The sequence below is a fragment of the Limulus polyphemus genome, unplaced genomic scaffold (assembly GCF_000517525.1).
Source record: "Limulus polyphemus unplaced genomic scaffold, Limulus_polyphemus-2.1.2 Scaffold594, whole genome shotgun sequence".
Lineage (NCBI taxonomy): Eukaryota > Metazoa > Arthropoda > Merostomata > Xiphosura > Limulidae > Limulus > Limulus polyphemus.
Window position 1 is genome coordinate 355,116 of NW_013666204.1, and position 15,143 is coordinate 370,258.

General features: G+C 34.0%; 1 protein-coding gene across 7 annotated transcripts in view; it reads right to left on the reverse strand.

The window, feature by feature from the left end:
* LOC106459333 (protein dopey-1-like) overlaps positions 1 to 15,143 on the reverse strand; it is a 242,301-nt gene that overhangs the window by 184,648 nt on the left and 42,510 nt on the right. For all 7 annotated transcript variants that reach the window (XR_002610553.1, XM_013918954.2, XM_022385808.1 and 4 more), the window contains 2 exons: positions 14,100 to 14,268; positions 4,324 to 4,463 (listed from right to left, as the gene is read on the reverse strand). Coding sequence is in view for 6 of the 7 variants with exons in the window: in XM_013918954.2 (XP_013774408.1) it covers positions 4,324 to 4,463; positions 14,100 to 14,268 (309 nt within the window). In the remaining variant the exon portion in view is untranslated. The remainder of the gene's footprint in view (positions 1 to 4,323; positions 4,464 to 14,099; positions 14,269 to 15,143) is intronic.

Here is a 15,143-nt window from a genome sequence, read left to right on the forward strand (position 1 = left end):
GCCTATTTTATTTCTCAGTGATGGGGGGTGGGGCTTTCTGGCCCCTCCTTTTTTTAATATCTAATATTTTTACATGCTGCTAGTGAGAGAAATATTACAAGCTCCTTTATCACTTTATTAATCCTCCTTCCAAAAAAGGTGGTATAAATATATAAAAATGCATACATAAATGTGAAAGTGAGTAAAATTCACAAATTTTATTTTTGGTTTAATGGCACAAAGATAGTGGGTCTATGTTTATTTTGTTGCACTGGGAAACAGAAGCACTCTGGAAATATCTCCTTTACACAAGGGATGTGCTAAAATATCGCTATCTTAGGCTCACTAAAGAACTGATACTGGAAACTCAGAGAAAAAAAGCCAGTGGCACAGTAAAGAAGTGCATGTAGTTTGTACTTGTAATTGCAAGTTATTTCATATAATTAACAATCCTGGTAACTACTTCATAATTATATTGATATATGTGAAAAAATAAATCAATCTGAGAAGACTGACAATATATCTTGTCAAAACTTAACCTTCGTTTTATACTATCTTTCTACATACTTAATAAATAGATTCACCTTTCCATAAGAGAACACTACAGGCATTTTTAACTTATTTTTTGCTGAAGTAAAAAAACCTTTAATAAATAATTTCAGCATTTACTGATATTTGATTTGTAATATGCAAGAACAAAATAAACTGCATCCACTAATTAAATAAAAAACAGTATCCCACAATTCTTTGTTTTTCATACATAAAAACAAAAACTGAACATCACAAAAATAAAATTTCAAGTGTAATATTTGTCATATGTAGGCCAAAAATGTGATTCTACCCAGACAAGTTAAAATGAAAGCTCTATTTTAGTTTAAAACACCTGATGTATTCACTACTATCATGAAAATAATGGAAGAGAACAAAAATAAAGGGTTTAAAGGTACCAATGAGAGGCTCGGACCTATATTCTTAGAAATGTTTCTACTTTCTTTCAAGATTGTTATTTACAAAAATGTCATTACTTTTGTATATAGTTCTAAGATTACAAGGTGAAAATGTATGCTATTTACTGTTTGTAAATAAGAGATATTTAAAACGGTTTAGCTGTTACTCAACTGGAGCATTTTAAAATACATCATGCCATTCTAATGCACCTGTTATCACTTTTTAATGTTGTTGTAAAATCATCATGGTCAACTTCATCCACATATTTGATGTTCTGGCTACTAAATTACAGAATGTAGGCATGTGTTTCTGTAAAATCATCCCTATTGATATTGATAAAGGAACAGCTTCATCTCTGGAACAAAAACAACCTAGTATAACATTTCCAAAATGACAATCACAACACAGAAAATTTATGAAAGGTTAGGACATCTAGAAAAATCTTAAATAATTCAGAAACATTCCACAGTGAAAAGAAATTCTGAAGTTGTGACATATCATTAATGTAATGAATCTCTCAGTTACATGCTGAACAAGGTATAACAAGAAAAAAGTACTTTACAAGAAAATCAAAAGACGTAACCTGCAATTTGTTGTTTTCTAGAATGAAAAAAGACAGACAAATATAAATGTATTTTACCTTAAAATGTGCACTTCTGTACAATTTCTTACAAAAAATGCAAAGGATGGATCACCAAAGCATGAGGGGACATTTGTGGCCCTAAAATTCACTGAACTATAAAGTACTAAGAAACAAAACAGTAAGTGGTCTTTCAGTAGTCCTGGTAGCACTTTACTTCCCAGCAAGTCAGTATGCAATGTTTATTGATATGGGTGCATATTATGGGTATTTCTGCCAAAAATCACTCGTTTACATAAAAATAGATTCAACTTTAACCCTCATCAGCACATGAGGTCCACAAGGACCCCAACGACTTTCTTGGTTGTATATCGTTTTATATAATCATTACAAATTTATATCCATTCATGTAATTGTTGAGCAGAAACACTGGATCAATATGTCACTACTGTTTTCGAAAAAAGGCAGACAGTGTTTGTAGGTATAATCTAATATTTATCTGGGGTCCACACAGACCCCATACCATCATTGAACATTACTATACATACAGTTAGCCCTATAACATATGAATCAAATTTCTAAACACTTATTTCACTACATAGGCTGTTATAGAGGATAATTCATTACAGTAGTACAGTACCATCTCATTTGTTTGTTTATAATATCATTGTGGTAAGCATGTATACACATCTAATTCCTCAACAAGTCTTCACTGTGATGACTGCTTATGATGCCCTATTTTATTGAAACCTTGTTTGATAATTGTTTTAAATAACCTGCTTATTGGATTTTCAATCCATAGCCTACTATAAGGATACATGTGTGTTGGGGTGTGGTCAGACACAAGGTAACGTACACATTCAGTTTTCTTTGAGTTGAATATTGCGGTGTTGTGGTAATCTAATCATATATTGGTGGATAATGACTTGAATATAGGAGTATAATAAAATTTGGCATTTGTTGATACACTGGTTGTTTAAGGAATGGTTTAATACAACTTATTTGTATACTGGAACAATGTAATTTTTGGATCTGTCAACATATTTCCTCTATGTTGTTCACATGCTAACCCTAATAAAAGATGTAATGCAACTGGTTTTTTTGAATTTCAACCAAATTACTATAATTGTTATTTTGTGCTGGGGTTCGGATGGACCCCAGGTGTTACATAACTTTTCAAAGGTGTGCTGATGAGGGTTAAAATGAAGCACATGCCACCATAATATTTCCACAGTATATAATAAATAATAACAACTTCCCATCAAAGTAAGCTATGTACTTAGAGCAAAACCAAAAATCAACCCGGCCATCATCAAAGCAAATTAAATATACTTTTATCATGTTTTTACTTATAAAGATTATAATGTATTGTTTCATTAGTTGGGTACCCTTGCTGTTAACAATATTTTCAGCCACAGTCTCAACAATATCTCACAAGGTTCAGCCAGCTTAGGAGGTTTTAGATTAGTTCTAAATACATATATTAAGCTTACAATGCAAAATAGTCTTCATAATTAAATAATAATACTGAACAATAAACCAAAACAGAAAGTAATGACATTTGATATACTAAATATATAATCAATATTGTGAAAGAAAGTAGCAATAAATATATCATCATAAATACTGAAAACTCAGTGACTGTGATATCTAATATTCATATGTACTGTGACATTCATAATACTGTGATGATTATTTTTCATACTCTGTTTTTCAAGATTGACCATCAACACAGGGTTTCTGGACACAGTCAAGATCACATAACTGATGTGGAAGGCTGAAGCAGTGGTTCTGATTTCACTGATGGCTATGGTTCTAGTAATAGCACAAAATAGACATTGTGGTTTTTAAATTTTCACATCTGTACATACTCTTTTATATCGCATCCATGCTTTATGTTCACTAAAATTGTACTTTCTGCAGGTTACAGGAATAACATTATGATTCATGTGTGTGTCTCTTCATCAATTTCTCCCTTAATAACACCCTAATAAGATAAGCAAAGGTTTTTTTTGTAATTGGTACATGCCTGGCTATCAAGTGTTCCAGTGACTGAACTTCAAAGTATAGCTTTTATATGGACACATACACATCCTTATATTTGTAATTTTTACCAAACAACTCAAAAATATCTTACTTTAATAAAAATAGTTTTTCTAAAGAAGCAGAATTAAGAAAAGAAAAAAAAGACTAAAAAACCCCAGCTATGCTAATTGGTAAGTACTTTATACAAGTTCATGTTCCACATCCCAAATGCTGCAAATATCAATGTTCACTTCATTGAATAAATAGGCTTTTTAATATGTTATATAGCATATCTTTTATTGTCATTTAACTATGGAAATTAAAAAAAAGGCAGTGATTTGATCATGAACTATACAATCCATATGACATAGTAGAAACAATTCCTGCCAAGCTTGTTAAATAATCAACATGTGTTAAGCTCTCTACATTACATTGGTTGGACTACACTGACGAAATTAACCTTTTTACTGCACTAGAAAACATACATCCCAGCCACAGTGAATGGGTTAAACAAAATATAAAACACAAAGCACAATACCAAATTTTCAGTACACGAATGACATTGTGCTAACAAGGCAGTTTTTCTATTGTTGATATTTAAGTTTTGAATTTTACACATACTGTACAAAATCAAGTTATTATTTACCATGTAAGTATGGCTTTCAAATTTTAACAAAAACTTTGCTAATAATTTAGGTAACAAAATGAGCCAAATTCTATATTTTGATGATTCACTGGATAATTTTAATTTTTCTCTTTCAAACACACTCAGCACAAAACAAGATACCAACCTAAAAACTTCTATAAGAATGTCATCCAAAATGCTTGTGCTAATCTCTGGTCTATCCAAAAGACTGATGAGAAGGCGGTATGACCACAAATCAGAAGAAACAGAATGGCCTAATGGTGAAGCTAACACAGAAACAGGATCCTAGTAAGAGACAATCACAGTTCTAATTTTAAAAATTAATAGTAGATATAAAAAAAGTTTAGATACACTAAAATTCAAAATCTAAATACAGATGTGTTAAAATATGTTTTCACTGTTGTGAAACATATTTTAGAAATTCTAGGAAATTCAAATAAAATTCTCTAGTCAAACAATGCTATATTTCTGAAACTGAGAGTGGATTCATTTTTATACACATATATTTGCCACCACTGCTACTTAGCTATATGCTTAATTTATTTTTAAGTACCCATGTTTACTTTCTCCACAATATAGAAATATGGGATAGATGGTAAAAGATTAGTCTTGTAAACCATGTCAAAGAATAGCTTATTGATTGTATAGATAATTTTGTGCATGCTCTTTAATCTTTGACATCAATCAATGAACTGTTTGAGCCCACATAGCCATGGCTACATCTTGGATATGTAAATTTATAGATGGTATAAGAGTCCTGCATTTAAGAAACACAGTCTTTAAACTGAAAGAAATTACTCAAATAAAACATCATCTTAAAAACAATTTCAAGTTGAATTTGAAGACAAATCTTAGTATTACAAAAAGAGGTGTAACAGGAGAGACATTTTGGCCCACCTGTGAAGAATCAATATTTTTCTATTTTCTACTTTAAAATTGAAACATTTATACTACTTAAATTTTTCAATACTTATTTGTCAAAAGTTAAACTACAATAGCTTCTTGGCTTATTGTAGTTTCAGGTTTCTGGTTTTAAGTTCTGCAAGGATACTTTCATTCTTAAATGCAAGTCAGAGGCCTTCTAACCACAACTAGCATAGTAGAAATATTTTTGATAAAGTACACAAAATGTCTTTCCTTTCATACTTAATTTTCTAATGAAACAATCAACAGCCTTTCTGTTTAGCATCCATTCCAGCCATTCCCATACATTTGTAATGCCCCCATTAATTACTTTACTATAAAGACCATGATCAACAATATATTACACCATTTTAACAACCTTCTTGCATAGTTTCATTAAAATTAGTCTGAACAGGATGAAGGTTACAATCAATAACTGACCAACTTAGATTTGATCTCAATGTCATGTTAATTGTGATTACTTGTCTGTGAAGCACTATTTGAAGATACGGTGTACCTGATATTTTCATTAATGCTGATGAGAGAGTGTTTCAATTTCAACATTGAAATATTTTGTGGGTAGTTGATTTTCAAGAAAAAGAGTACTGGTTAGGCTCATGCTACCCTTGAAAGAAAACACAATTCATTGTGTTGTTTCATTAGTGGTAGCAAGTAATATTTTGATTAAACTGGAAAGAGATATTCCTGAGTAGGTTACATTTTCTGTTAAAAGTGAAATTCATGAACAATAGCTCCAACTATACAAAATATAGATTGCTGCACCTAATGTTTAATTGGTTATAAATAAATATTTTCCATCATACAGAATGAAGAATTTTGAGATGCACACAGTTTTACTGAAGATTTTCTTAACATTATTTCAGTTTAAGATGCATATTAAATGCACGAAAGTTCAGACTGTGGTAATGCTTCATTGTTGTCTTTAGCTGTGCTAAGCTTATACTTGAAAGGAAGCAAGATATTGATGAATTTCTATGGTCAAGAGGTCAATGTTAGAATCTTTGCAACAGCTAGCCTTTTTGGCTATTTATGTAGGAATAAGAGTTTGCATACTAAACCTGGGGTTCTGGCTGTATAATAACCAGATAGTAGTGAAAAGAATGTGGCTGGATTCTACAGTAGCTGTGAGCTGTTGTCTTGACAATTGCAATAGTGGATAGCACAGTTGGAAGCTGGATGTAGGTCAAGCTCAAGACTAGAACATCCACAGGTGAAAGGTGACATACTTGTGAATACACAGAAGCCTGAAGAAATGTCAATTGCCCAATACTAATAGTTTTTACACTCTACTTCTAAAGGAAATTGTTGTAACCAGGTTGTTACCAAATTTTAACCAATGAGAATTTGATTAACCTTACATTTCCAGCCCAACATTTTCTATTTAAAATTAAGTTCTAAATCTTTCTTAGACTTGAGAACCCATTAGTAAACAAGAAAAAATAACATGCAGAAAGTTATCTGTTTGGATATTTTCCTAAGACTCCAGGAGCTGACCTAACATTGGGCAAGGTAGTCAGAGCTAATGAATGAAGATCTGTTACTCAAAATCTCATCAGACATGCAGATCCTGACTGAAGCCATAGATGGACTGGCCATGAAGTTTCCAGAGCCCAACACTCCAGACTACCAGGGACCAGACTGTGACCATAGCACTAACCAGAGAAAGATCCCTAAAGATATGCCACCAACAAGTGATCCCACCAAACTGAGTACAGTCTACAAGCAGGCTCACTCCAGAGCCTACGCTGACTTACATCAAGCTAACTCCTGCCAAGGCTACAGGAACTCATCCCAAGATCTTGAAATGTTAGATTAGTGGGGCCTAGTAAAGAAATGCCACTGGCATCAGCAGCCTGAAGTGACATACCATGTGTTTCCTACCCCTTAGTTAACATATAAATTTTTCAAAATTTCTGTACTTATTAAGAATGTGTTCGTCATATAAAAAATCAGTCAAGGGTGCCACTAGATTTGTCTCATCCTAGTTACTCACAGAACTAGGTCATTCAATTAAAGTATCACATTTACTTTTTTGTGGGAAAGACTGCTGTAACACAGAGCATAGTGTATAGAAAGTGACAGTGATCTTTTCCACTGGCAAGTTGGGTAATGTTCTAGGGATACATCCATTTTTTGTTGTGAGAGTGACCATCAGTCATGTGTGGGTGGTGCCAACAACCTAAGGAATTGCATTGTTATTTTTCCTTTATAATATCATGTTATCTCAGTCTGGGCAAGATGATAAGACTACAGACTAATTGGGTTGTTACAAGTACAGATTAGATAAAAAAAAATGCAAAAACATACTTGTCTTTAAAAACTTTGATTGTATTTGTGTTGTGAATAAAAACTGCTTCATTGTGCAATACACTATGTCCAGTCACTTTCTTAGCTTCAAACCCAGTCAAGGTTAAGAAAACTCAAATTTCTCTCCCTCAAAATATTTTCTGGTGAACCTACAGTTATTCTGTGGCTCCTACCTGGTTACTCACAGGGGAATCAGTGAGCTTCAGAAAACTACAATGGTTATGTGCATATTGCATAATGCCATAAACCAGTGAAAAGCTGTATCATGTACTGATTTTTATATCATTATATATCATAAATTTACCAAAAATTAAATACAGATTCACAAACATTCAATGATTATCATGCATTATGCTTAAGGTGTTGTGTTTCAGATTTGGCAATGCTTAAGTTATTAACATTAATGAATGCAAATGCAGAAATGGCAATATACTACCTCCAAGCTGGAACAGGTTAATAAAAAAGGGAAAACAAGATATGTTCACAGATAAGACGGGTGAAATCCAAAAGAATATGTGGCCTAACAGTGAAGGTAAAAAGATGTAAAGGTGTGGCAGTTCATCCACATACCAGACTTGAGACTCTCTTTGGTCCCATAAGAAGAAACACAAAATTTATGTAGAAATTAAAATCAACAGAAACTCATTGGAACATTCTAATTTTGTCTCCTTCTCAACTGCATTACTTCTTTACTAGTGATTGTATAAAATATACTATACTGTAAGTTAAGGATGGTAGTCTAGGTGACTAAATCTACAATGACAATTGCTAAAAACATCAGTGTAAAAGTCACCATCAATTTCTTCTCTTGTAATGATGTAATCTAATTTCAACTTGGATGTAAGTCAACTTCCTTAAATTATATTGGCAACATACTATACATATTGTAAACATACTCATATTGCACTTTTCAATGATACAAGACTAACAATTAATAAGAAAGAAAAATATGTTAATGAAATTGTTTGGGAACATTTCATACTCCCATTTCAAATTCAAGGTTAATGGTGAAAGTATGTGTAATGGTTGCCATAGCTTTTTTCCCACTCCCCCATTGTTATTGTAAAAGAAATGCTAAGATCTTCTTAAAATCTTTGCTGAGAATTTATATTCTAGAACCCTCTACATATAGCACCTACACACTGTAAAAAAGCATTAAAGTCATTACAATATTTGATAAAAACCATCGAGGTACAAACTTCTTTTACACTGGCACTTACATATTAATGTACATTTGTGGTACCCACACCTTTGGTAGGATGAAATTCCCAGACCTTTCCCTGACCAATATATGTTATTATGCTCATAATGTATCATTGAACTATCATCTATAATAAAATGTGAAATTACAAAATACTACTTATTTATATATATTGTTAAGAGTATGCACATATGTATGCTAAGAGTCACAGTTTGCTTAAATTCCATTTTTGCAAAGTTTCAATATGATTATCAATACCAGTCTTGAATTAATATTTTATCAGAACACATGCATCAAAGGTAGCTTACCCATTTGTTTATGTTACCTTATACTATCAATCACACTTTATAATTTTGATTCACATCACAAAAATGTTATTAGATAGTAAAGAACACTAATGATTTTTACAACTGTGATTATAATATATAGTTGCAATGTTCCTAAGCCAACCATACTGTTCCACTGCACAACCATACTTACAGAGGCTAAGGTAACTAAGTACAAACACGAATGTTACTGTACACAGATATGTTTGTCACTGACAGTGAATTGATAAACAATGATTTATAAAAATAATAAAAATTATCTCATGTAGAGAACATATGTTTCAATAGAACATTGATCTGTGTTCTTCATTCCATAAACAAATACACTGAAAGTGATACTGTACAATAGTATTACACCATTCAGGTGTGTGAAAGGGAAGGAAGGAAAAGCAGCAAAATGGAGAATTATCCTCAAGAGCTGTCAAAGTGTTTGAGAGGAAAAACGATCCAGAGAAAGGAGAAGATATGTAGAAAGATAAAGAGTAAATGGAACATCAATGGCAAATAAACAGACCACCAGCATCCAGAGGCGAATAGCAGAAGGAAGGAAAACATAAAGGAAGGAGAATCAAGGAGCATTGTGAGAGTGGTTCGAATGTAGACAAAGTGAGGCAGAAGAAATAAATCCACAAGTAAAGTGTAAGAGAGGTAAATACCTGCAGGATCAGGAAAAACAAAAGTTGTGGGACAGGACTGCCTGAAACCCGAGACCAAGGAGACAGAAGACTCCTGATCCAAAAGTCAAGAGAGGAAATCCAAATGACTAAGAACAGTGGGTTGGTCAGAGGAAACCCTGAACCAAAAACCCATGATGGAAAGATTACATTTACGTTGAGAAACTTTCATGCAGGAAGAGTGAACGAAACAAACCAGAAGAGAGAATAACCATCAGGAGATGCCGAATCCACTCACCAATGACCAGAGGAAAACCTGGCGTGAAGACGGAGAATAGGAAAATCTGGATGAAACACCAGTGACTGAGGGTGGCTAAAAAGGGACAGAGGAAAAGGTAATGGAAGAGGAAGTTGGAGCTGGAGAAGCCGTGGAAACCATAGCTGTGATGGTTTCCGAAAGAGCTATAAGAAGTACTGAACACACAATGTCGAGGATGAATGAACTCACCCAGAGAAGAAGGAGAATGAGAGGATAAACAAATGTGTAGGTCCAATCCTGGCTGAAAACATCAATAGCCAGAGCAATAAGACTAGGAATCAGAGACCAATACCAAGGCAATTTGTAGTTAAGGGACATAGCAAAAGCCTCAATGTCAGGAGTACCCCACTGAAGTCAAAGCCACTAGAAAACAAAAAGATCGAGAGACCTCTCTATCAGATAAATCTTTTCTGGACAGAAATCCAATCCACAACAAAAATGAAAGCACCTGGAACATGACACACAATGATAGGAATATCAAGTATGTGGGCATAAAAGGAAGATCCAACGTATGATTACAGATGGATGGAGAACAGGTGTTGCCCTGGTACTTGAGATAAGCAACCACTGAAGAAAAGATCATACCAAATGACTTCTGGCAGGATAAAGAAAATGAACCGAAACATGACCTACAGCAAGAAGCTCCAGGACAATGATAGTTTAAGACTTCTGAGCCACAGGCCAAAATCCCCAAATCTTCCAGTGGTGACCCACACCCCTATGGGATGCACCCATGTAATGTGGAAACCAATGTATGAGTCATATCTAACCACCAACTCCAATCGACAACAAGGGTAGGAGGAAGGGTAACAGGAGCTGATAAAGGAACCCTGCAAAATTCCACTGGTCATGAAAAAACCAGGAAATGGCCCACATATGAGTCTGACCTAAGGGGATAAGGGCTACAATGGAAGATCACATCCCCAAAAGTGATAGAACTTCACGAGCTGTAATTAAACTGAAAACCCATCGAACAAAGTAGAAAAGGAGAAGGGTAGGCCCAACTGGGATGTGTGTGTAGAAAAAGAAAAACACCCAAATGGACAACATATTGGAAAAGTCATGATAAAGACTTCTCCAACTTCATTAACAGCCCATTATAGCCACCTCCAGAAGCAGCTGATAAGGGTAACAAATGCTCTGAATGCCCCGAAAAAACATACAGGGCCGAAGCAAGTCTGAAGCACAGTGCACAAAACAGAGAAACCACCCTGTTGAGAATAAGCCAAAAAGAGGGTTGCGAGTGATGAAATGTCAGGATATGCAAATAATTATTCGCAACATTCCTCTTTGTCACTGATAAACCTGGAGAAAAAGCCCACCTACTGTGAGAAATGGCTCCATAGTAAAACGGGACAGATTGAAAATTAGAATGAAGTGGGACAAACCTAGTACAGGTCGCCAGTCTCCAGTTTGGTGGGATGACAACAAACAGCATCGAAAAAACCTGGAGAAAAATAATGTTATTTTCCAACCCAGGGAACTATAGGAAATGAAAGAAAAATTTTGTGAACTTAACTTTTAAACTAAAAGGGGTGGTAAACACGTAGTACACTTCATTTTATTTAATTAAATGTTTATTTCCTACATGTAAATATTGATCAGTAAATCTACATGACAACTTTGGAACCGATGTGGCAGTTTATTATATAGCACAACTTAAATTCTACATTTGGCAAATTTACTTGATAATTCTTAAATATAAATCTCAATTTCATAAACAACACACTTTTAAAGTGTAAAATTTTTTGTAAGTATACACAATTTGATTTATAATTTTCCTGTATAATAAGAGATGAAAGGACCACAAAACATGCAATATATAAACTGGGCATACAATTTAGATTAAGTTACAAACACTTTACTTAAAATTCAAAATTACACTTGGCACTCTTAAAAAGCTGCAAATAATGTTTTAAGTTCAATGGTCCACAAAAGTTAAGGTCAGGATTTCCAAGTCAGGTACCTGATGATGACAAAACCTTGTCGAAACGTTGTACATTTGCTGTTATGTTAAACTTATATTAAAGTTTTTCTTCATTACCCATTCAAGCCTTCTCCAGCCATTATTATAGTATTTATTCTGAATTTCTCTGTTATTTCTGTACATGTGCAGGTTTCACACAACAAGTGGTCAAAAACTAATTAAATTCATCTTATTTGAGCTGCCTTTCCTCCTGTTACTCTCAAGACAGTAATACCTGTTCTGACCACAGGAGGTATTGCCCATAATGCTGCACATTGTGCAAGGATGCCAATATCAGTGTCCTTCAAGGATAGTTCAGGAGTTACCTCGAGGTTGTGGTTTAACTACACTTTGAATGAGAATCACCAGTCACATGGGTAGAACTACATGCTCAGGGTAAATATAATGCTATGTAAACAAAGAGACGTTGGATTGAAACAGGTTGGTTGATGAATTCAACCTGATCAGTTGAAGACATAACATTTATAAAAGCAATTGTTTTGTGTCAGTAAAGCAAGTACACATAATGTGTTTGTGTTAAGAGAGATATTAATAAAGGCGGTTCATTTTGTGTTAAACTTTGTGTCCAATTACTTTATTTCATTCATTCTCATGACTCGGTTATTAAAAGATTTAGCATTACTTCATAATAAATATCATGACTTAATATCATGTTATTCTTTGTACCTATCCCATTGCTCTTAAATAAATTCAGTTTTACTCGGACAGACCCCAGAGTAGATAGGAAGGAGAAATATTTGGTGCTGTGACTACAGAATATTGTATTGATGAGTCAGCTGTTTCTCCTGAAGAGTGAACTGCCCTTTACATGAACTCCAATATTTTAAGTTTAAAAATGCTTTTTAGTAATGAAATAGGTATTTTATCTCACTAGAAGGACTTATGACCAAAATGACAAGCCATCACTGAAAGAAGAAGATGGTCATCTGAGAGTTGTTGGGTGCAGGAAAAGTCCTCTTCTGGGCACTGGGCTTTTGCCATTACTACATAGATCCATAACTTCTAACTCATTATGGCTTATGACTCAGAAAGAAAAGTCTCTAGTGTACCAATTTTCCCCAGAGGATTGATCCCTGTTCAGGAGAAACATGGATGCTGAGGATATTCATAGTATTTTGACATTTAGCAAATCTGAGATATAGTGAGGGGATCTGTATAGGACACCCACAATTAGACCAGCCAGAGTAACCGAACCACAACTTTGGTATAAATTGCCCAAGAAAACTGAAGAGAGAGAGAGAGAGACTAGAGATGATGTTGGTGGATCATATCCACCAACAAAAGCTATCTTAGCAGCATGTGAAATGGTGGGAAATGAATGACAAAGTTAAATGACCATGGAAAATAGGTAAGCCTCTCCAAACTGGGAGGTATACTATCAAGAAAACAATGTATTATGGAAGAGCCTGGGATAGTGCTGAGCTGTTTGAGAAGTTGCCAAATACACCTCATGATTCTGCCACCCTACAGTTCTACTGTTCATCATGGCATTGGGGTACTCCAGAGTACCTATAATACTGTGCTTACAATGTTGAGGACATCTTGGTCTGGTGATGACCAGGAAGTCATGAAGGAGAGAAGCCATAATCACAGTTCCTCATAAGTGAGAAAATGCAGATCACCCCATTATTCAAGGGTACACAGAAGAAGGATTTGGACATTTTCTGAAGCCTTTTAGGCAGGTAAATGCTTGAAATGCATGAGTTTAGATGGTCCAGCTATTGACTCCATCAAGCACTTGAATGAGCAGCAATTGTGGGACTGCAGGACAGTCATAACTGAGTTGAGGTGAAGGTTAAGTTCAAGACTTGAAAGAAGAGTACAACAGAAAGCTTGATACTTATGTAGATTATCTACAACATTTGTATGAAAGTTCTTACACTGCAATGGCCTCAGTGGATCTTGGGAATATTCTTGATCACAAATTTATGAAATGGCTACTCAATGGAAAACAGAATATTTTTAACTATACTGATTCAGTTTCTAACACTTTTAAATAAATATCTTAAATAACACCACATAATACTTATTACTGGTTTTTTCCATATTTTAGTCATATTTTTTTCCTTTTCTATAAGTTTCCATACACTGTTTTGCATATTGATTGACCAGAAAGCATAAGTATAAATTATGTCCATTATTGAATGGGTTAGAGAGACTTAGATCATGAATAAACTAAAAACACTACTAATTTAAATTTGCTTGAATGTTTAACAGAATATGAAAGAAGCTCTCTAGCTTACATGGAGGCATACTCTTATCCCTTTCAAAAGAAGATCTTTGGAATTTGTCTCAAAATAGAGATTGTAGACATCAGAGTCTGTGCTGTTCACACTCTCAGACCGATTAACCATGTGCTGGTCTCCTTTAGCTAAATTGGTTTCTGTTCCCAACAGCCATGCAAACAGGCGTCTAAAGAATTTAAAAATAAATACATAAACATAATTCAATAAATTATACTAATTTCTGAAACAACATTAAAAATAAACTCATTGAGATCTAATGACTGAAATAATCATGAATTTCATACTTCCATAACTAGTTTAGAATATATCTTTAATCAGATTTAATCATGTAATTGTTCTAGATTTTCATGCAGGCATTGTGCATTTAAGGTGATGTTCTTGTTAACCAAATGTTGAGAGGTCCTAAATGGGTACTAATATTTTTACTATGGTAAAGTGTGCATATGCCAACAGCTTAAGAGGTGAACCCATTTCAAGTGGCAACTCAGAATCTAATGTTCTTCAAACAGAATGCTCCAGCTTTTCAATAAAAAGTTGTAGGGTAGGGGCTGGCTTGTTTGCTAAGGCTATTAACTCAGCTGTAATTGGAGTTTTAAATTAGGACTAGACAGTGGTGACGGCCAGGAAAAACTAAATGCAAAAAGAATAAGAGGCAGAGAAAAGTTTAGCATAGGAAATTAGAAGTAGTTATAAGGACAGGCTTAATTGTTAGTATTGTAATGCTAGAAGTATAATAAATAAAGTAGATGACTTTAGAGCACTGGTAAGAATGGATGATTTTGATATAATGGGAATAACTGAAACATGGTTAAAAGTAATGATTTTAGATTATTTTGGTGACAGAAACTTCATTGAAATACATGGTTACAGGCTATTTAATAGGGAAAGAACATTAAAAAGGGGGAGGAGTGGCTTTATATGTAAAATATGACTTGCATCTTGTTGAAGTTGTTGATATCAAAGATAATAGCATGGAGATTGAATCCATTTGGGTGTCTATTAGTGGATATAAAGGGAAAAGGCTTTTAGTGGGAATTTGTT